At 31.9% G+C, this 24,626-nt stretch overlaps 2 protein-coding genes across 4 annotated transcripts in view; one reads left to right on the top strand and one right to left on the bottom strand.

Annotated features, from left to right (window-relative positions):
- Positions 1-10,519: 10,519 nt before the first annotated feature.
- On the bottom strand, positions 10,520-12,837 carry LOC110020213 (FHA domain-containing protein At4g14490-like). Of its 3 annotated transcripts, XM_020718237.1 has the most exons (3): positions 11,128-12,837; positions 10,947-11,046; positions 10,520-10,823 (listed from the first exon to the last, which is right to left on the bottom strand). In XM_020718237.1, the coding sequence occupies exons 1-2, from the start codon at positions 12,670-12,672 to the stop codon at positions 10,948-10,950; spliced, it is 1,644 nt and encodes a 547-aa protein (XP_020573896.1). In that variant the 5' UTR covers positions 12,673-12,837; the 3' UTR covers positions 10,520-10,823; position 10,947. The 3 variants fall into 3 exon arrangements, with proteins under 3 accessions (XP_020573896.1, XP_020573895.1, XP_020573897.1); XM_020718236.1 differs by having other exon boundaries at positions 10,520-11,046; XM_020718238.1 differs by lacking the exon at positions 10,520-10,823 and having other exon boundaries at positions 10,953-11,051.
- A 6,787-nt stretch (positions 12,838-19,624) lies between these two features.
- Positions 19,625-24,626, top strand: part of LOC110020321 (DDRGK domain-containing protein 1) — a 35,284-nt gene continuing 30,282 nt past the window's right edge. The window contains exon 1 of the mRNA XM_020718382.1: positions 19,625-19,951. Coding sequence (XP_020574041.1) covers positions 19,820-19,951 — 132 coding nt within the window. The 5' untranslated portion in view covers positions 19,625-19,819. The remainder of the gene's footprint in view (positions 19,952-24,626) is intronic.

Here is a 24,626-nt window from a genome sequence, read left to right as displayed (position 1 = left end):
CCACTTACCGCTCACCTACCTCCCACCTATCACTCTCTTGCTTCTATAAATAGAGAGGGTGTGAGGCTTAGGAGAGCAAGAGAAGAGATCTTAAGCTACCACAAAGGAGGAGAGAATAACTAGAGAGCTAGAGAGGAGGAGAGCAACTAGAGGCATGGTATCAAGGCGTCACTTGAGAAGGAGACCATAGAAGGAAGATGAAGGCCCATCTCTATGTATAAGCTATTTATTCTCCATTTCTTTTGTCTTAGTGAACTATTTGATTGATTCCCTCCCGTGGACATAGATCGTGGACCTCTCGTGGACGTAGATCCAGTTGGATCGAACCACGTAAATGATATGTGTTTGCTTATATTTTTTGTGTCTCATTTCTATGTCAAGAAGTACATATCTCACAACAAATAAATACCACATAATTCTTTTGCAAGATTTACATGCATGCCACTCAATTCTTGAAGAGAGTTATATCATGATGCCTTATGCAATTTATAATATTTTATTCATCTGAAACTTTCATCATCTTCCATCTGTATAATGATTTATTCACCCAAAATTTCATCATTATAATTTACAAGAATTTCTCTTTGGATTGTGCCATGCCAATGAAACATAGAAGATGTTTGTCCACCCTATTGTCAAGCAGGATTCCTTTTGATAGTTTCTTGGAGATCTTAAGTAAAGTTGTAAATGAACTAATGAACTCGATGAACAAAAGCTCATTTAGTACTCAATCAAGTTTAAATAAGTAAAGCAAGATGAATAAGTTGAAGTTACCACATTCTGATGCATTTTTGGATTATAAACTTATAAATTTCAAATGCTTTCTTTGAATTATAGACTTTATATTTTCTATAAACCTTCTCTGAATTGACTTGAAGCTAGTTTAGTGGTAGATTTAAGGTTTATTAATATTGATTTGGACCGAGTTTAAGCTTAGATTTGTGGTCGAAGTGGGGTTGATATGTAATTGATTCAAGATTGATCATTTATGTGAATGAAATTTGCAAGAGTATACGGTTTCTTGATCGGTCTTAGTGTTTAAAGAACTAAAGCGAGAGTTAGCCTTCAGGGGAAGGGAAGTGGGAGCTCTGGAGTGGGAGTCAGTATCCTCCTAGCCTAGCCACGGATTTAGGGACTAAACCTGAGATTAGCCAATGATTTTCTATAACACTGAATCAGGATAGAGAATTAAAATTGCTCCTATTTGACATATATAATATTTAATGTATCTCATTCCTTTACATTATCCAACTCACTACATAAGAATAGTAGTTTTGAAAATCTTAAAATTCTTCAAACCAATTCATCCAGAAAGGGTTATCTTTACAATTTAATATTTACATTTAGGAATAGTTACTATCCTTATATTTTAAAATTTGCATTTAGGAGTAGTTGCTAGATAAAACATCATTTTAATCGACATTCCAAACTAAGGACTAATAGTAGTAAACTGGAATTTAACTAAGGACATCTTTCTTCGCTTCCTCGTGGGATCAATAATCGGGGCTTAATCTGAAAGTCCTATATTACTTGAGTGATACGTATACTTGCGTTTATATCATTCTGACTATATAGAATATATAAAATTAAGCATATAAAAAGTCGCATCATAATACCACTACAATACGATCAAAATACGACCAATCCGCACCTACAGTGCCTTAACGTAGTATTTCTTCCTCGTTTTGAGTTGGTGGTGACTAGTAGATGCAGTAGAGAAGTTGGTAATATTTTCTTATTAATTTAAATGAAAGGTTTCAAGGGTTGTTAGTAGCTTGATCCCCACTCTACTCCTTATTTGATTAATATGTGGAACTCAATGCTATTTTTTTGTGGTGCCGAAAAAATTAGGTTGTTATCATTAGTACATTTTATGTTCTTTTTTTTATAATCTGCTTTAGTTACTTCCTCCATAGGAGTGGCAGGAGATTCATAGATGTTTTAACCAATCACTCTATCTCATCATGTTCAATGATTTTTTATAAAGCCTAATTATTCATGTGATTTATATAAGAAATATAAAGTATCTGTTTGAGCAAGGTAATTAAAGTAAACTGCTAGCACTAGGTCTTTAGTATTTGATGTCGGGATATGTTTTGGGTGGAATATTCTTACTATCTTTTTTACTATCGACTGTATAATGACTTGACATATAATATTTTATATGATGTCTTTTCATTTGGCTTTTTGACTTATCTTTTCTAAGGTTGATTAGATTGGACTCATTTTCTTTTACTGAGTTTAATCTAATCCATTTTATAAGGCATACATTATATTATATTAGTTAGCTTTTTTTATTTATTAATTATTCTAGCTTTATCCATTCTCCTTATTTTATCTTTTGGATGGATTAGGAATTGCTGGTGATTTTTCATATTTATAACATGTTATCATCACATGTTGTTTTTTCTTATATGGGAAGAGTTTGTGAAAATTGTTTTCTATCTTCTACTTGTCTCTCTCTTTTTGTTTTATGGTATTTGGGCCATGAGGTTGCAAGTAATCCCATGATCTCTTATTAGCCCCATTTTCTTTTGTTTTTTCAGGATACATGTTTTTCAACTATTTTTACTTTTTATGTGTTATATTGTTTGGTTGTGTTCTTTGGTGCATATAAACGGATGTTCCTTTTGGCTATGCCTTGTACTTTGAGCCATAGTGTTGAACTAATATAAATGGATGCAATTTACTTCATAATGTGGAATACAATTACCCACCATATGAATCACGCAACTCCTGGTTGTGGTTATAGTTAATGCATGGAAACAAATCATTTTCTTCTCCTTACATATTCTTATCATCTATGTTGTCAATTTACCTTTTTTCAATCATCTTTTGCAAAAAATTCTTTCTGAACTTACGCCTGGGTGGTATTATTCTTGAGTTGTTGAGATTGTTATTTGTCTATATTATCTGTTGTTTGTAATTATGGAGGGCTAGATGATTTTTTGTTCATATCAGAAAAATTTCTTTTCCCTTTATTTCTTCTTCTACATATCGTCGCCTATTAAACCTTCTATTTATCCATATAAGAGGATCTATTAAGGACTGTGGGATACTTTTTGATCCTTAACATTGCGGGCTTTATCTGCTTTGGTGGGGAGCCTTTATGGTCTTGCTTTAGAGGTTTTATCTTCAAGAAGATGGGAGACTATATGCTTGATGGTTGATGATGTGGATTTGCTCCATAGATGTTTCCATCCTATTGATCTTGACCATGCCATTTTCTTTATTATTCCATTTCATATTTGCAGTGTAGCTCTATTAAAGCATATGATTTTCCTCTCTTTCCTCCCTAAATTTTTGCATCAATTCTTGGATTACTTAATTGTTATCTTTGATGTAATTTTGTGGTTTTTTACTGGATGGCAAACCAATAGGGCCTTTTTTGGGTGAAGTGTTTTTTTTTTTTTTTAATTGGGTTTAGATTGGGTCTTCCATCTCTCATGCAATATTTTTGGTTATTTAATAAATTTTATTTCATATATATATATATATATATATACCTTTTTTGTTTGTTTTTTTTTATATTTTTTTTTTATATATGTATATGTATATGTATATATATCTATAATTTTTTTATTCTTTTGCAAATCTTAGGCAAATTTATATACCTAGCATAAAATACTTATGTATTTACATTTCTCACACCTAAGCTTTCATATTTAGATGCATAGAGCTTTTGTGCTTTAAACCCATGCTTCAAAATATGTATTTCACATTTAAAAGTAATAACAATACTATTTTTATATGATATTAAATATTTGAGCGTTATATAAAACAATATGAAAGTTTCGGTTTGATATGTGTAAAAACATTAGAATTGTGTGCTATTTATATATAAAAAAAAAGCTAACAAAATCTTAAGCTTGATTAATTTAACAATATAATCTTACATACATCTAAAATTAGTTATAACTACTAACTTAATGATGAAAAAATATACCTTAGTTAACATTAAAGTTATAATAATAAGCTTTAAACATCATTTTAATTTAAATTTACTTAATTATTGAAAGAAAAAACACCAAACTTTTTCAATAATATTCCAAATAGAATTAACCATTCTATCCCATACCGAATTTGACCAAACCTAAGAGTTCTAATTTGGCATTTGTTCACAACATATCTTAAAAGAAAATTTATATACAAATAATACAATTCTTATGCATTTACATATCTAGCAACAAAACTTATATATTAACACTTTGATGTATTAAAATTATGCATGAGGGAGTGTATTATAATTAACAATTAGAGTGATATACATGTAAATATAAAAGTTTGGGAGATATGTAAATAGAGAAAAATTGTGGTATGTAAATGCATCTATCCTCAAATATTAGGTCGGCTTTCAAATACCACCACCTTTCTTAGAGCAATTAGTTATTTGGTAATTGTCTTTGTATTCTTAAGATAGGCTTTACATTTTTACTGCAATTAAGTTGTGGCGGGACATTGAGATGAAAGCAAATTTGATATTGACAACACGAGAAAGGCTTTTGTTACATCCTCCTTCACATTGGGTTGATCAAAGCATGCATGTACGAGTACAACGACGACAAATCCAATTTGAATAAGCTGGCCGAATTTCTAAATTTTAGGAAGCAAACTATGAAAATTTTAAGCATGTGAAGATAATTCATATCATGATTTTAAAAATCATATCAGACCAGCCAATCCAACCAACTCAACTGTGAAGTGATCTTTTGACCGGTTCGGTCCAATCCAACATAGCTTACACAAATAATCGGTGATTGAATCAATGAACTAGTACATTTTTTTAATGAACACTCTAATTTAGGGCCGTTAAAATGGCTCGTTGTTCGCGAACAGCTCGTGTTCGGCTTGTTAAGAAACTCCTATTCGGCCTGTTAGCTTAGTTAACGAACTGAACAGGAACAAAGATTTGTTCGTTCATGTTTGGCTCGTTTTGACTCGAAACAATACTCATCAATGATTTATATATTATATATTGATGTATAGTATTTTTAAAAAATTTAATTGACTACGAGGCTATAAAGAATTATAATCAATTAAAGGGTAATAATTTAAACATAGAATAAAAATTATTAAATTAGATTCAAATGATGTTTTAATAAAAACAATATTCTTTAAGTCTTGCCCAACCCTTAACCTCTTATGCCTACGTGATTAGGGTTCTCAAAATGACTCTTTCTTCGTGAACAGCTCGTGTTCGGCTCCCTAACACGCTAAGCAAACGAGCCGAACACAAGCTAAACCTGGGCTCGCTCGTTTTCGGCTCGTTTACACCCCTACTCCAAATCTAAGAATAGTTAATTTTTTTAGCTTTCGATTTTTATTGAAGGCTTAAAAAATAAACATTCTGTATGCATTCCTTCACTTCAACCTTCCAACTTGAATTATACTAATAACATCCTCATCTAAATGTATTTGGTTTAATGTGTGATGAAAAAGTACCACAAACTCGAAAGAAATTCTAATAAGATGGTGAGACTTGCGATTATGGCGCAAAATTTTGGCCTGGAAAAGAGAAGCATATAATTAGGTTGAGTATTGATGAAAATATGTGAAATAAATATAACCATAAAAGAATTAGAGTAGCTCAAGTGGCGGACAAGAGTATAAAAAGTTGTCTTAGATGGTTTAGTCGCATTAAACATCGACTATCTAATGATTTAGTTAGAGGAGTAGATGTTTTAGATTAAACTTAGGTTTGAAAAGGTAAAGGTAGTACTAAAAAGACATGAGCATGTTGTACAAAAAATGATCTTAATTTATTAAAATTAAATAAAAATATGACTCAATATGACACAATAGAGAAAAGTGATTCATGCCACCGATCCATTTAGTGGGATAAAGCCTTTTTGTTATTGCAACTTAAAAATTAAAATTTTAAATTAGAAACAAAAAAATGATTAAAATGTCATGTCTTAAAATTTTGATTTAAAATTATATTCAAAATATTCAAGAGTGAATATTTTAAAATATTATATATTGAATTGGTGAAAAATATCATTATTGTATCATTATCATTTGAATCATATTAAAATAATTTTTAAAATTAGATGAGTTTACATACATAACACACAATTCTCACATATTTACACATCTAATACTTAAATTTTCATATTTAGAGTACTTTGGCGTCATAAATTTGGGCATGAAAGTATGTATTTCACTTTTAAAAAGTAAGTGATAGTGGCACTTTTAACGTGAAATTTAAGATTTGCATGTTATGGGCCTAAAATTAAAATTTAGGTGTTAGATATATAAATATATAACAATTGCGTAGTATGTATGTAACTCCCCTAAAATATATTATGACATATGGTTCGATCATGAGTGTGCATTAATTGGTTTAAATTTATTAACTAAATCAAATCGAGCATATTTGATTGATTTGGTTTGGTTAATGAAATCACTGTTTAATTTTTTGTTCCAAATTGAGAGTTATTTGATTTTCCGTTATTAGTTCGATTTGGAAACAAAAGAAGGTTAAACTAAAAAAATCAAATTATATTACATTAAAGGTAACTCATCAACAAATTAGTCGAACAAATAGATCAACCAATCAATCCAAATTGACCAAATGTAGATATTTTTATTAGGAATTCAAAATTTAGTTAAACCAAAATTGAACCGAATAAATCGTATTATATTTTGGTTCGATCCCATATCCTACTTGATTGGTTTGATTTTATCTTTATTAATTTTAATTTAATTGGTTTGATAAATTCTTTAACCTATTCAGTTAAACCAATTGGCGGACATCCTTAAGTTCAACCCGAGGTTAAACTCCGGTTGAATTGTTGAACTTTGAACCACTCCTTAACATTCAAAGTTCAATCTAGTTTCTGAAACATATATATAGACGAGCCCTAGTTATCCTTAGGTGTGCTAAATCTTCAAGTATCACACCCTACACACTGATGGATTCGAACCCTTGACAGAGAAGACTTATGACCTTCAGAGAAGTTGCTCTACCAACATGCCACGGTACGCGCACAGCATATACATAAATATACAGACATATACATACATATGTATATAAATGCATGTATGTATGTACGTACGTATACGTATACACACACACACGTGTGTGTCTAGACACATATGAACAATGGTTTTGGAAACTAGATTGAAATTTTAAGTGTATATAATAATAGGATTTTGGAATATAGAGACTCTTACTGGTAAATTAATGAAATTAGTTGATATCATGATTTATAGAAAGATATATATCTTATGTGTTTGAGAAACTAAATGGATTGGAGAAAATATTAAGGAGATTGATAACTGAAGTTTTAAACTTTGGTACTCAGATAAGAGTCGCTTTAGAATTGGTGTAGGTGTAATTATAGATAAGAGTTTGAAAGATAATGTTGCAAAAATTAATAGAATTATAACCCTTAAAATTATTATTGATACTAAGATTTTTAATATTATAAGTGCTTCTGCACCTAGAGTAGATTTAGATATAGATTCTAAAGAAATATTCTGGAATGACTTAAAAGACTTAATACAAATGATACGTCTTGAAAAAAGAATTTTAATTAGAGTAGATTTAAATGAACATGTCGGTAGAGTGATAGAAGAGTTTAGAAATATTCATGGTGGCTACAATTTTGAGTGATTAATGAAGAAGATAGTGTTATATTAGATTTTGTTTTAGCGTATGATTTTGTTATTGCTAATATTTTATTCAAGAAAAGAGATGAACATTATATTACTTATAAAAATAGATCGAATAAAACACAAATTGATTATTTTCTTATGAGAAAAAGAGATCGTCGAGAATGTAAATACTGTAATGTCATTCCAAGTAAGGATTTAAGTACTCAACATCGATTATTAGTTTTAGATTTTAAGAAAAAGAGTTGTAAAAAAAATATTGGGAATCATTGTCACTGAATTAAATGGAGGTACCTAAAAACAAATAAAATTATTTTTATGAGTAAAATTCAAAATTTTAAAATTTGGGATGTTCATGAAGAAGCAAATTCTATGTGGGATAAAGTAGCAAACATTATTAAACAAGTGACAAAAATTATACTTGCGAATCAAAAGAAAAAATTTCTATAAATAAAATAGTTGGTGGTGGAATAATAATGTGCAAGAAAAGATAAAATATAAAAAGTTATGTTAAAAATTGGTTCAAAAGTAAAAGCTTAGAGAACTGAAAAATATCAAACGGCTCGTAGGGAGTCTAAGAGAACAATCTGTGACGCTAAACATTTCTACTTTTAGTGATCTTTATAATAGCTTAGATACCAATGAGAGCAAAAAATATATGTACAAACTAGCTAAACAAAGATAAAATAAATAAATAAATATTTAACTCAAGTAAAGTGTATTAAAAATAAAAATCAAAAAGTAATTTTCTTAGAAAAAGATATTCAAAATAGATGGGTGAGTTATTTTGATAAGCTTTTTAATAAAATTTCGAAAAATACGATCGACCTTAGTAATCTTAATATTGATAATAATAATAAAATGTTTCATTTTTGCAGTCGCATTAGTAAAAAATAAGTTGAGAAGGCTGTAAAGAAAACCAAGGGTGCAAAGTATGTAGGACTTGATGATATCTCAATTGAAGTGTGGAAATATTTAAGAGATTTTAGAGTTTCTTGGCTTACTAAACCCTTTAATATTATTTTAAAAACTGAAAAGATGTATGAGGAGTGGAAGAAGAGTATTTTGGTTCTCAATTTTAAGAATAAAAAGGATGCACAAGAGTGTGCAAATTATAGAGGAATTGAGTAATGTGTCGTACTTTAAAATTACGGGAGAAGGTAATTGAACATAGGTTAAGAAGCATTATAAAGATTTCTCATAATCAATTTGGATTTAAAACAGACAGGTCTACTATGGAAGCTATACATTTATTGAGAGGTTTGATGGAGAAGTTCTGAGATAATAAGGAGGATCTACATATGATTTTTATTGATTCAGAAAAAGCCTACGATAAGGTTCCAAGAGATATCCTTTAAAGAATTATTGAGAAGAAAGGTGTTGATATGACTTATATTCAAGTCATTAAAGATATATATAGAAGAGCTACTACTTGTGTTCGAACAAAAGGATGATTGACCAAAAATTTTCCTATTCCTATTGGTTTACGTCAGGATGAGCTTTAAGCCCATATCTTTTGCTTTAGTTATGGATGGTCTTACTGGACACCTACAGGAGGACGTACCTTAGTGTATGTTTTTTTGCTGATAATATCCTTCTCGTGGATAAAACGAGAGAAAAAGCTCAGGAAAAACTTAAATTTTGGAGGTCTACCTTGGAGTCTAAAGGCCTTCATCTGAGTAGAACTAAAACTGGATACAGAAAATATATATTTAGTAATAGTAGTAGCTCCAGTGACAAAAATGTAACTACGGGTGATCAAATTATTAAAAGGTGTGAACGCTTTAGATATCTCGAGTCTATTGTTCAAAGTGATGGTGATATTAATGGGGATGAAATTAGTAGAATTCAAGTTGTTTCGTTGAAGTGGAGAAATGCTTCAGACCTATTATGTCATAGAAAAGTGTTGCTTAGACTGAAAGGAAAATTTTAAAAGATGGTGGTGAGACTTGCAATGCTCTATGGTGTTGAATGTTGGCCATTAAAAGAGAAGCACGAAACTAAGAAGTGTTTCCGAGATGAGAATGACTAGGTGGATGAGTGGCTTTACACTTAGATACAAAATGTGAAATGAATATATTTGTGATAGGATTGGTGTAGCTTCAGTGACATATAAAATTAGAGAGAGTCGTTTTAGATGATTTGGTCACATTAAACGTCGACCATCTGATGATTCGACCTGAAGAGTACATGTTTTAGATTCGACTTATGTTAAGAGAGACAGAGGTAGACCTCAGAAAACTTGGGCATATTGTATAAAAAATGATCTCAATTTATTAGAATTAAATGAAAATATGACACTAAACAGGACACAATTGGAGAAAAAAGGATTCATGTAGCCGACCCCAATTAGTGGGATAAAGTTTTTTATGATGATTTTGTTGTCGTTGTTGTATACGTGTAGACACGTTCACGTGCATGGAAAAATATATTGAGTTGTTTTTAAGTTTAATCAAATATTTATCGAATGATCAATCCTTGAGTGGAAAAATAAAAAATCAATTGTAAGACGCTTAGTATTAAAACAATTGCTAAGCAAGCTTCATATCAATTCATGAGTTTGTGTATAGGTGCAAATCCACATAACAATGTATATAAATAAGTTGACTTGATTTCAAGTTGAATCAAATAAATATCAAGCGACCAAGTCTTGAATCGGAGCAAATCGACTTTAATTTTGAGACAGCTAATATTTAAAAAAAATTTAAGTGAAGCCTTACATATAATAGCTAACCCTACATGTAAGAGGAAAAATGACATCTTTAAATTTTGAAAATAAATTGGAGTAACATGATTTTTCTAACCATGTTGTGTGCATGTGCATGTGCGCTTAATCTTAGCAAAAGCATTAGAAGATATTTACAAGGATCCAACTACCCTTCCTATTACTATGTAATCTGGCTAAAGAATTTCATAAAAAGTGGAATATGAAAATTGGAAAGGAGAAGGGAAACAAAAATTAATTACGATGTATTCATTCTGCCTACTTGTCACTAGAAATGACAACGGTAATAAAATCCCATGGTAAGGTATGATTTACTAAACAAAGGTTCGGAAGAAACATTGCTCATAGGCATGGCAGCTTCAACGAGAATCTACAGCAGAATACACTCACTAATAGTTTAAAAGGAGGAAACTTGGTAGTATCAAAGATCATACCAGCGATGGACCGTTTAGGTAGGGGATGGAGGAGGTTGATAAAAAGGCTGCAAAAGAAGTAAAATTCTCAAATATACCTTGAAATAGTTCATGCAAATGAAACGGACAACATATTAGACCTGTTTACAGAGTTAATGAAGCTGAATGCCCGCATGGAATCAAACTCACACCTCAAGTTTCCACGCTAGAGGAAGTTTCAGTAATCCCTTTGTTCAGTGCTCTTTCAACCCTTGCTTCAAAAGGAGTGGCATGGCAATTTACCAACTTATCCTGCACTATAAAAGAAAATCATTATGTTTCAAGCTTCAGCCGATAATAAATATGTTCATGCATTATGTTACAAAATCATACCTCTCTATACTTGCTTGTTGTGTTTGGAATCCCTCTGATCTCAGAGAATGAACTCCACGAATAAGAAAAGTTTGCTTCACCAAGGGAATGAAGGTCTTTTGTCTTGTTAGACTGCCCAAACATCATGATATTTCTGTTGTTCTCCGCCTCTTCAATTCTAAACCTCACTTTTATGCTCGCAGAGAGCTTCTTTCCATCACCACTGGAATTTTTTTTCACTATCGATTTCTTCTTTTCTTGCTCTTGCAGATAAACTGAGTTTAAATCCTGTGCCGCCATCATTTTCTTCTTCTGGAGATCTTTTGGGACCTTTGTGGAACTGGCCGCGACCACATCCAAAGCCCTATTCATACTCCCCTCTAAGGTCCCTTCGATGGCCACTGACTCCAATATCTCACCTTTCCTTGAAATCCTGCTAGAACGTCCACCCCTCTTGCCGTTTGCCCTCTGCTTCCCTCGATTATTAGCTGGCTCCTCCAACTTCTTCTCCTTAATACCCTCAGCTTCACCCTCGTACACTTTTGAAAAACAAGCAGAGTTGTTCATAGCCATAGTTGTCGCTCTTGTCACTCTGCCCATCCTACCCTCCACCACCGCTGGCTCCAACGCATCATCTTTAGACAAAACCCTAGAAGGTCCACAACTTTTCTTGCCACGCCCCCTCCCTCGCCTTCCATCATTGACTAATACTTTAATCTTCTCCGAAGCCTCCCCATCTTCATCCTTCATAGCTACAACCCTATCGGAGCTAACCACTGAAAAGGCCTTCACATTCCTCCCGCTCTTCTGTTCCACAGCCAAAGGCGCCAAGGCTGCATCTTTCTTCGTAACCCTAGCAGGCTCAACACTACTTTTTTGGCGGCTTATCCCTCTCCCTCCAATCTTGGTTGGCGATTCCACCATCTCAGGCCTGACCTCCCTCTCCTCATTCTTCTCCTTCAAAATTCTAGCAGAAAGCTCAATAGCCCTAGTTGCATTCCCACAAGAATTCGCGGAAGCCCTTGTTCGCATCCTTCTTTTGCGCTCCTCCGGGATACGCTTCACGGCGTCATCAACATTAGAAGATTCAGTACATGCCTTACCTTGAGAAGCGCCCTTCTCCCTAAGCTTGGCTGGATCAGTCGCCTTCTCCGCCTTGACTTCCGTCTCAACTGGAAGATTTACAGCCGCCGCCGCCGCCCGCCTTCCACGTTTCGTCCGGGGCTCTGGCAATGAAGATGAGACGGAGATCTTAACTGAGATCAAAGTGTTTTCACCGATCTTGATGACATCGCCGTTGGCTAGGGTAAACGCGTCGTTCGGCTTGATGACTGCTCCGTTGACGGTGGTGCCATTGGAGGCACCCAGATCGGTGACCGTCCACCGAGAGATCTCTGAGTTGAACTCGACAATGAGATGTTTCTGGGAGATTCCGGTATCCTTTATAGCGACGGTATTTCCGCGGAGTACGCGGCCGATGCGAATGAAACTCCCAGGCCTGCGATCAAAGGTTTCCCCCTTCTTGGGGCCTTCGTCTATGGATAGTGTGAGGTTAGGGTTCTCCATGTAGGAGAAGACAGGAGACGGAGGGAGGGGCAAGCTTAAGAAACCTAGAAATTCAGGGGAGATAGAGAGAGGAAGGAGGGGGAGTGGAGTGTGTTTCCGCTGGGATTTGAATGGTTGTCTCCTTCCTCGTTCTGGACGGATTTGAAGCGAGGGCAGAAGATTTGAAAAATGGTATTTTTTCCAATTAGATATGGGAAATCAAAAAAAATATTATATTATAATAGAATCACGCCACAACCCAGGGGAATATTCTCCTATATTATTCATTTGTTATTGTATATTATTCATGTGTTATTGATGTGTTATTGTGTTATTATAACACCAGGAATATTCTCAGAACACAATCACATGAATATCATACAATAACATTTGAATAACATAGGGGAATATTCTCATGAGTTATTGTGTTCTTTGATTTCATTGGACTCTGCACGTAACTTTACGTGCAGAGTTCTGATATAATACTTTTTTCTGTGAAAATCAATGAAATAGAAATTCACTTCTAGAGAAGAAAAAAAATTTTGGACTATAAATTTCTTATAAACGATTTACCAAGGATTAAATTTCAAATTATGGTTGTGTTTTGTTTATTGGCAGATATTATAAGTGTTAGCTATGGAATTGATAGTGAGAATTTCCATTCAAGATTATGTCATCAATCATCATTTAATTGTATATCATTTTAAACATCTCAATTTATATTTCTAACATTAAAAGGACTTTCAACATATCAATTACTCAAAAAATTAGATTTAACATCTTGTCCACCCAAAATTAAAAATTAGCATTTCAACCATCCAAATTTAAAATATATTATTTACAAAAATATAATATTAAAAGGACTTTCAACATACCAATAACTCAAAAAATTAAATTTAACATTTTCTCCACCCAAAATTAAAAATTAGCATTTTAACCATCCAAATTTAAAATATATTATTTACAAAAATGATGCTTAAATTTTTTTTAATAGATAAAAAAATACTATAACATTGAACTCAATTTGTTAGGCCATTCATTTCTTATTATTAGAAACATAATTAGACTACTATATCCAAGTGCCTTCTTTAGATTTATTTTTAAATGCAAGTTAATATCTATCTTCACCACATTGTAAAGCATTCAATACTCTTTTTTATAATTTTTTTTTTTCTATTTTTATGGGCATTGAAGGCATAAAAAAGATTTTACTTATTTGATTTGAAATTTTAAAGGAATTTATATGTATTTGTACAAACAAGTTTTCTATGGTCATCTAACATGATATAGATGAACAATTTATATAGGCATGTTCTAAATATAACATTATTTATTACTATTTTCTATACTTTTTTGAGTTTAATATTCTAAAAAGTAAGACGTGATATAAAAACATATATATATATATATATATATATATACACAGTTATATATATATATATAATAATTTCATAATTTACATAATTATATTTATATCATTTTTACATATTCATAAGAAATTTTATTATTATCTCCTCCTACCTTCTCCTTTCATGATTTTTTTCATTTCCTTAAACTTGAAAAATTTTAGAGAAAGAAATAGAAAGATAAAAAAATGTTTAAAGAGCGAGTTTCAGGGGCCTCACAACCAAATAGTAAAATTGAAATTAAAATAATAAATTAGAGAAATTTATCTATGTTATAGCCATATGATTAATTAATAGATGAGCTCTAGAAGTTGTGTAGTTTATTAGTTTAGCGGCTCAATTGATGGGTAAAGATCAGAGTAGAATATCTATTATTAGGGTGATGGAGGGGTATATGCATTTACACATATTTTTTTAGGTTAGAGGTATATATTTACTTAAAAGGAATTGAATCTATGGTGGAGAAATCATTATAACTGATCAATGATTATTATCTCAACATTCATTTTTAGCTTGATATGATTAATTTTATGGTAATAGTTGAGTCACAATAGTTAGATGATAATAATCAAACAACAATGATCATGTAATGATGGTATTCAAATCTCCTAGCTCTCTCTAAGAGAAACTCACTTTTTTATTTATATAGACAATACAAATGCTTACAATTTTTTAAAGTGATATTTTGGCCAAAAGCTTAGGACATTTTATCAAATGACACATTTCAAGTTTTTATCCTTGGCCAAAAGCTTAGAACATTTTATCAAATGACACATTTCAAGTTTTTATCCGACCCATTCAATCATCATTTCAGTACGTTAAAGACTTTAAAATTGTAGTATATTTAGCTAATTGAATTTCTCTCGTCCAAATGCTCAACTTAAATATAAACACTTAAATTTAATAAAAAAATATATATTACTGGCATCGTTATTTATTTCTATCATGTATGACACATGTTTTTAGTGTCAAGGGGTTGTATTTTCTAATACATATGTTCAAGTGACTCAAAATGCCGATGAAAATCACTTCAGGTGTGAATCATACTCAAATCATCTGATTATCGACGATGTCATTTAGACTATCTCTGATCATATAACCGACTATGCGAGAGCGTCCGGAACACCGATTTTACTTTGGAAAGAGACCCATATTATGTGGATTTTGTGCACGAGTTAGTGACACGTAAATCGAGATGCATATATAAAAATAATTTAAAAAAAAAAACCTATCCCATCCCTATTTCACGCGGATCCCCTGCAAACCAAAAGGATCGCGCGTCGCCTTCTCCCTAATGACCAGAAAAACCCCCACTTCGTTTACCCTTTCACCGAAAACCCTCTCATCGACCGACCTCGACGGGCCTCCTCCCTGCCGCAGGCCAACCGCGTGGCTTCTGAAACACTCACGAGGCTCCTTCCCCTCGTTGGGCTCCTCCCTATCGCTGACAAACCGCACGGCTACCGAAACCCTTGCTCTCCACCTCCAATCGAGCTTCCCTTGGCTGTGATCTCCTCCTCCCTCGGTTCACAACTTGCTCTCCCTCTCCCTTTTCGTCGACAACTCGAGCTGTTGCTCCTCTCTTTGCTGCCACCCTATTCTCCTCAAACCGCGTATCATCTCTCTGCCAATCCTAATCATCCCTCATGCACCACCTTCCAACTCCTCCACCCGTGAGCCTCCCCATCTCCTTCCCTCTTCTCTCCACCACTTCTTGGAGTATGAGACAACCTTTTGGAGGAGTTTAATGGGAGTAAAAAAAAGCATTTTAATCTTGCAAGGAGGATGTAAGATTAAGCAAAACGAGCACAAGTCCTTAAACATTATAATGGTGAAACTCCTCTAAAACAATAAGCCTTTAGGTTTTGTTCTCGAGAAATTAAGTTTAGGTTGATGTTAAAGGAAGCCCCTTAGGTTAATGGAGAAAATATTACATCCAAACTCCGGATATCCGGAAAACGACCCGGATGCAATGGAGGAGGGGAAGAGTCAGACCTCCACCCTCCTCGCTGCATCTGAGTCGTTGTTCGGACAACAGGAGTTCGGTTGTAATATTTTCTCAGGTTAATGAGCTTTTTGTGCATCCCTATGACCCTCAAGTAATTCCCTCAGCTTTAGCCCAAGAAACTCAGATACAAGGGATTGTAGTAATTTTGTGTCTGCCTCAACGATTCTATTTCTTTGATGGGAAGAATAGAATCTCACTATTTTTCTGTTAATATTGATAACGAGACGACGAAACTGTGAGATTTTGACCGGTGTTGCTTAAATTAAATTAAAATCTCCCCAAAAAACACTCTAATAATTAAACATAATAAAAAGAAGACATGACATATGAACTGTAAACTTTGGAGCTACCAATACAGTAAGGAGCTTGGAGCACACTTGGTGGGCAGCATGACGATGCCATAATGCACAGAAGAACATCTTCGAGAGAGCAAACGAGATTTCCATCAGCTAAAACTTTCCTAGTTTAAAAACATGTCATAGGATTTCAAGGTTGTCTGTCTAGTGCGATATAAATCCTTACCTCATCTTTAGGATTTTGCATAATCATGTTGTACATCATAAGTCCTAACTCTCTTAGTATCCTGAGGTCGTCGTCTACATAAACACTTGTATCTTTCAGGTTATTTGCATGATCAGATATCGTGCAGATGTAAGACCTAAATAAGAAAATTGGCAAGATTGAAACATTAAATAATATTATTTTTGAAATAAAAGTCAAACAATTGGATAGTTTAAGAAGTCACTAGGTTCTTCTCAAGATTTATGACATCCCATACTTTTTTCTTTCATTTGGACTCCAAAATAATTGCTTCTATTTGATCCACTTTCATTTGATTTTTCTATTTCCAACATTGAAAACTAAAATTTGAAATCTTGAAGACAAATACTCTGATTATTATCGAGAGTTTTTTTAGTGACTTCAATGGCTTAGGATGTAATTAACTATGGTGGGTTGCCTTTATAGAGAACTAAATAACCCCGGTAAAATAAACCCTACTTAATATTCAATATTAAGTTGGAGAATTTTTCGGTTAACATACAAAAGGCTTGCAGACCAAACGGATGTCATAAATTCATTAGTTTATGTAATCAGTCCCGCTAACAAAAGATTAGTCTTTTCCTTGGTAGGTGCATTGCTTTTGATGTGGTGCTGAGTTATTTAGACTATTAAAGGTGTCAGATATTTTTTGTGTCATTTTCAAAATCAAAATTATATGTATAATTCAATTAAAGATTATTTTCAAGATGGAATTGAATTTCTTGACCGACATGCTTAAGTGGGGTATTTTTCTTTTGGTGGTGGTTTTATTATGCACCTCTCATCATCCTTAATCTAAAAGTGTATAAAAATGGTTTCTTGTCATTAAACATTCAAAGTATCCCAATAAAAATAATATTATGTTAATCATGTTGATAAAGTCAACATCTATAAAAGAATATAACCAAAATTTCTAACATCATCTCTTGCAATGCACTATAGAAATGTTATCTGCTGGTATATATTCTTAGAGTTCTTGTCTTCATCCATGCATTTATATAATAACTTACTTCTTTAACTCATCTAATTGAATTTCTCCTGAAAGTCATATTTTTTAAACTCAACCAATTAATCAGCATAAATTCAACAATGCTAAATGTCAAATCCTAATCTCCAATATTTACTACAATGAAATAGCCTTATAAGCATCATCAACACTAGTGATGTCAAATCAAGTTCACAGGTCGAGTTTGGCTTTGACTTGAAATGACCCGACACAAAATTATTTGACTCAAATCTAACAGAGTAGTAAATAGGTCAAAAGGTTCTATAAGAACCCAATCCTTCAAACCGCTAACCCAAACCTGACCCGTATAACCCATTTAACATAAGAAATAATAACTTTTTAGGTTAAATTTAGGCTAAATTTGGATGGATTTTGACTTAATATCATATCCATTTTTGGTTGACGTGTTGATTTGAATATTATTTTGGGTTTGCGGGTCAAACCATTCTAGACTCGAAAAATTAAACATGTTAGAATTCATAACTCAAATCAAACCCAAAAGTTATTGGAGTCAACCCAAACCCAAAATTTCTTAATCTAATTTGGATCAAATTGGCATGTTGGATTAATTTTTTATATCTCTAATCACTGCCATCTTGAACATTAGTTGACAATAAAAAAATTACAAGCCACTTAAAAAATTGAATGTAAAGGGGATATCTCAATATTAACAATAAAATTCTTGAACTATATTTGAACATATGTTCAATTTTAAGGTAGACACAATATACTATAATTTAATATTTATAATACATCAGGATGCAAAGTTTTATCTAATTACAAAAACATTTATAAAATGACAATGATAGTTTCTTTATTAAAACCAAGTAGATATCAGGTGAGCAGTGAGTATAATTACAAAAGTCCTAATATAACTAATATACATTTTTATATAAATTAATACAATCATACAACTATACTATAATAGAGAAAATTGTGATTCAATTTAACTTGAAACACAATATTCATAATTGAGGCTTCATTTAAATGTGCTTCCCTTTTCAGCAAAGTTCTTTTGAAAGTTAAGTTCAGAAACTAGAGAAAGTAACCTACTATCTAAAACGATGAAAGATCAACCTTCTTTTGAGACAAACTTCGAAAGAAGTTCAGGAAATGCTGGTTCGCCAAACAAAAACTTTGTTCGCATCAACATGCACTACATTGCAAAGGAGACACGCAACATTCATAAACAAAGCTTGAATTATCTCATCTATGTCAGGGAGTGCTCTAGCATGCAATAATGGAAAAAAGATAGTTTCACCAAAAATCTAACCTCATTTACAACATACAAAAGTCCTAAACTTATGATTAAAGGAAAATTCAAAACTCTACAAAATGTGCTTGGATACTATGAGAAGTCAAACCAATCTCATCAAACACCTGTCGTAATATTTTTAATTTATAAATATTAGTTTCGATTAAGGGTCTATTTGGGGCCGTTGTAGCTTATTGAATAATATGCTGATAAGCTGATTAAAAATAATCTACTGATAAGCTAGCTGCAGTAAAAATTATAATTTTTTATTTTTTTTTGGGAAAAGCCAGACCGTTGTAAAAAAACTGCCACAACACCTAGACATGTGCGGTGTGAAAACACTGTTTTTAGCATTTTGAAAACACATAAGCTGCCAAAACGCAGTTTACCCATTGATACGTTTTTAAAACGCCACCGCATTAAATAAGCTGTTTCAAACGGACTCTGAGTAGCTAAAAATTCAAAAAACAAAGATTGTTATATATAAATAAATGTAAAATAAATGGGTCAAATATTTTATAATTTACTACTATGAATCAATTTAGCAATGTAAATTTTTTTTATTAATTCTAAGAATTCTTACTACATTCTAATTAGCATTTTAGTTAAGCATCGATGATAAATGTGTAACCAATTTATACATATGAAGATTGTTTAATCACATAAAACATAAATTAAATATATTTAATAAGCTTACAATTCATATTTGATTAAAACTAATTAAAAAATTAAATCATAAATTTACCTTGCTCCCCTGCTACTCACCTCTTCTCCGCATTCCGTCTTCTTCAATCAGAAACCCTCGGGCGGTGGAGCGTGCAGAAGTGACGACGGAGCTTGCAGGCGAAATTGTTAACGGATTGCGGGGTTTGAAACCCTCAATTTCCGCGTCCTAGTCACCTACTCCCATTTCTCTCTATCGTCGTAGATCTTCGCAGGACTCACTGGCAGAAATGGAGGGCGGAATATTGGAGGTGATACTATGCATGATCCTCTTGTTAGCTGTCTTTTCGCTGCTATTGTGGAGGCGCCGCCAGTCGTCTCGTTCATCACATGGGCACGAGGAAGAACCACAGCAACAGCGGGTAATGCCACAAGCTCTCTTACTATCCAAAAGTTTTTTTTTTCTGCTACTAGGTTGATTCGTTTTTATCGTAATAAACTTCTGTAGAAATTTTTTTAACTATGAGTCTTTTTGTTGGAGCTTTTATTGGGGATTTTTTTTTTGAGATTATCATGAAAAACAGCAGATTTATGGCATGCTTATTCCTTTATTTTATTTGGGTTATCTGGGGTTGAAAACCATGTTTTGGGTCTCCATGCAATGGGAACTTGGGAGAGCAGCAGTAGTTATTGGTTTTTTAAGCAGGCTTATATTTCGTCTATTGAATCTTCATCCCTACACCTTTCAAGGCCACATGGTTTGTAATTTGTAGGGAAGAATGGAATCAATGTGACCCATGGAATGTTTGCTTATATATGCTCCCTTTTTCTTTTGTCCGTTGGATACAGTAAAATTTTGAGGTAAGTTTTTTGGTAAATTGTAGCCATAATAGAATTTCAGTTTTTAAATTTTTTGATGATACAGCAAGCATAAGTTACAAACTAGCACCATGAAAAAAAAATTGATAAAACTGGTAGATATTTGAGGAGGAAAATTTCTGTTGGAAATAATGACCTATTGTTGATTGATTTTTTTTCGAATATTAATAAGCACATCTGAGGATTTTGTGGCAGAATTTCTGTCAAAATTTACTTATCAATGAAAGCTTTTTTATGAATTTGTTATGAATAACCTTGTTCTTTGGTCAAATCAAAATGTGCTTGAGTCCCTTTCTCACTTGCACCAATTCTCCTTCCCACATCATTGCCTCACTTTTTTGCATTGCCTTCACCTATTCTCTCAGTCTGCTGTTGCTGCCTTGTTTCCCTTTTAATAGAATTTTCATTGTAGAAGCTGTCAAAATTTATTGAAGTGGTAATGAAAATTCCATCAAAATATGGATTTATAATTAAGCTGTTATGGATTTTTCATCGTAGAAGCAGCTAAAAAAAGATCTTTTTGATAGAAATTTCGTCGGATGTTGTTCATCGAAATTTTTATCAAATAATTGTTTCCCATTAACATTTTTTTCAATGTCATCTTACGCATAAATTCTATCAGTAGTTGATTTTCTCATGGAATTAGTCCTATTTTCAATGAAAATTTGGTCAATAATGTCGCATTTTCTTGCATCATAGAAATATAACTAATTAAATATTAGTAAGAGAACAGGAGACATGTTTTCTTGGAAATCTGATGAGCAAAGGTTAGATTTTGGTACAATCAAGACATCAAATCTTTTAATTTCGTATTTAGTAAAGCTTGAAGGCGTTAAATATTGAGTACTATTTGGTTTGATAGTTGTTAATGGTTAAATTGTTAAAAATTGTTTGTCATATATTTTCAAAATTTAGGATTTAAGCGAGGGGGTAAAGGAGCAATGAGGAGAATTGTGATTATCTTAAATCTCATTTCTTCCAAAATTTACTAAATTCAATATTTGGTCTGTAATGGGAGGATGATGAGATTTAAGAAGCTAGTAAGATTTTTGTGGCTTAGAAATTTGTTTAGTAACTTTAGCCTAAATCCTGGCTAATTGCTCAATAACATTTGAAAGCAACCCCTTAGTAAGATAAGTCAGAAGGAATTGCAAATAAGAATTATGATCAAATAAATCTTTTTGTAATTCAAAGAAATGCCCTTCAGGTCAATTATAATTCTAAGCCTAAAGATGAGCAATAAAAACAATTCAGGCCAATCATCGATGCATGTGTCAACATGTTGGAAGCTTCCACCAACAGTGTGAATGTTCTATTAATAAAATTTATTCCAGTATGTGTAGTGTTTTAAAATGAGGAGATTTGCATACATACCACATATCATATATATTTTCATATCCAACATCCAAATTTAAATATTTGTTTATAACACTTTATTGCCTCATTCACATGAAAACTTATGCATGAAAGTATATATTTCACTTTAAAAAAATAATTTTATTAGTGTTTTTAATGTAATTTAAGTATTTAATTGCCACATCCATAAATATCAAAATTTAGGTGTTAGATATGTACACAAGAACATTTGTGATATGTATGTAAATCCCCCTTCCAATTACCCAACTTTTTTGATTAATTTTCCAAAATTCATAATATTAATCTTTTTGTTTATTAGGACAATGAATAATAATCTTGTTTGAATGGCATTCATTCTTATGCTTTGATTGTTGCTTGAGGATTGAAATATGTAGCATATGCCTGATTTTTTTTTTGAACTTGGTCTTATAAAAATAGATTTTATTTTTGAATTCCCCACTTTAGAAATTAGAATTGATAGGAGAAAAATTGAGTATACAACCTATAACCTTGATGGTATGATATTAATAATAGAAAATATTATTAGAGCATAAAACAATATTTAGATGTGATATATTTAACACCTTTGATATGCTATATATGAGAATAAGGACGTAAAGACAGAGTTTAGACTTGTGGTTGTGAAGTGCCTTAGGAGTAAAATGTGATAAGAGAGATCATTGAGGCTTCAAGATGAATTTTATAAAATTAAAGTTATGCTAATGATATTGTGGTAATATGTTGAATTGTAAGAAGTTTTTAATGACAGTTGAGTATGTTGGAAATGAGGATGTAAGATAAATGAATTGCAAAACTAGAAGGGATAAATTAAAGAATATTTGCATTGAATTAATGATTGGAGTGTCATTTTTTGAGGATAAGGTAATAAGAAATTGATTTAGGTGGTTCGGGGTACACTAAAGGGTAGAAAATGCACCATTAACTTTGTTGATAAAATTAGTTTTGATGAATTTGTAAGGAGGAGTAGACTTGAGATAAAATGGATATAAGTCTATAAGACTATAAGTTTAAAATAATTTGTGAAGACTAGATTTTACTCTCACCAAATTATAGGTGGTACAAATGGAAAATGAATATTGACAATACAAACCCAAATTGATGGGAGAAGGTAAATAATGAGACAGTTTGATACGCCCTTAATTTGCATGCATCATTATTATTTTTAGTTAGGTATAAGTAAGATTTTTTCTAACTCATGCAGGCATCTTTAAGCTTAGTTTCGAAGCTTTTCAATTCTGTACAGAGCCAGAATCTTATAAAGAATGGCATTACTGTGAAATTATTTCTGTATATGATGTGAGTAGAGCCTCAAGGAAATATCTGTTAAGAGTGATATGCTTGTTTGAATGAAAAAGAAAGAAGTATGAGACACAGAAATAAGCAAATAGTGTATTATTATATATATCATAACCCAACGAAACTAGGGACAGCTAAGAAGTTCCCAATTTTATGCAATTCTGTATATATTAAATCGTAGAGATTTCATTCTGTTTGTACCTAAGCTATGACGTCCTTGGGCACTTTGCAATAACTCTACACTATGCAGTCACTTGTACAACATGCTTGTTCCCGAAGAGTAGAAGAGTAGCATGTGAAAACCATATTTCTTTTAACTTTTATGCATTTGCAAATTCATAGTTTTAGTGTATTTGTCACATGAAACTAATGAAACTAATATTAGGATATGATATTGGAATATTGGTACTCTTAATGGTAAATTAATAGAATTAGCTGATATTATGATTCATAGGAAAATTAATATCTTATGTATTCAAGAAACTAAGTGGGTTGGAGAAAAGGCTAAGGAGATTGATAATTTAGGTTTTAAATTTTGGTATTCTGATAATAGTCGTACTAGAAATGGTGTAGGTGTATTTATAGATAAGAGTTTGAAAGATAATGTTGTAAAAATTAATAGAGTTGGAGATAAAATTATAGCCCTTAAGATTATCATTGATACTAAGATTTTTAATATTATAAGTGCTTATGCTCTTAAGTAGGTTTATATACAAGGTCTAAAGATAAATTTTGGAATGACTTAGAAGACTTAATACAAATGATACCTCTTGAAGAAAGAATTTTTATTGGAGGAGATTTAAATAGCATGTCGGTAGAGTGGTAAAAGATTTCAGAATTATTCATGGTGCCTACGGTTTTGGAGTAACTAATGCAGAAGGTAGAGCTATTTTAAATTTTGCTTTAGCGTATGATTTTATTATTACTAATACTTTATTCAAGAAAAGAGATAAACATCTTATTACTTATACGAGTGGATCTAATAAAACACAAATTGATTATTTTCTTATGAGAAGAAGAGATCGTCGAGATTGTAAAGATTGTAAGGTCATTCCAAGTGAAAATTTAAGTACCCAACATCGTTTATTAGTTTTAGATTTTAAGATTAAGAGCTGTAAAATAAAAAATACTAGGACTCATCATTGCAGAATTAGATGGAGAAACTTAAAAGATACAAATAAAATTAATTTTATGAGTAAAATTCAAGATTTCAAAATTTGGGATATTCATGAAGAATCAAATGTGATGTGGGATAATGAAGAAACAAATGTTATGTATGATAAAATAAAAAACACTATTAAACAAGTAATAAAAGATGTGCTTGGAGAATCAAAAGAAAAAATTTTTATAAATAAAAATAGTTGGTGGTGGAATAATAATGTGCAAGAAAAGATAAAATTTAAGAAGTTATGTTATAAAAATTGATTTAAATGTAAAAACTTAGAGAACTGGAGAAAATATCAAACGGCTCGCAGGGAGTCTAAAAGAACAATCTGTGATGCTAAAAATTCTGCTTTTAATGATCTTTATAATAGATTAGATACT

Source organism: Phalaenopsis equestris, unplaced genomic scaffold (assembly GCF_001263595.1).
Source record: "Phalaenopsis equestris unplaced genomic scaffold, ASM126359v1 Scaffold000094, whole genome shotgun sequence".
Classification (NCBI taxonomy): Eukaryota; Viridiplantae; Streptophyta; class Magnoliopsida; order Asparagales; family Orchidaceae; genus Phalaenopsis; species Phalaenopsis equestris.
Note: the sequence above shows the minus strand (reverse complement) of the source record. Positions and strands in the feature narration are given on the sequence as shown.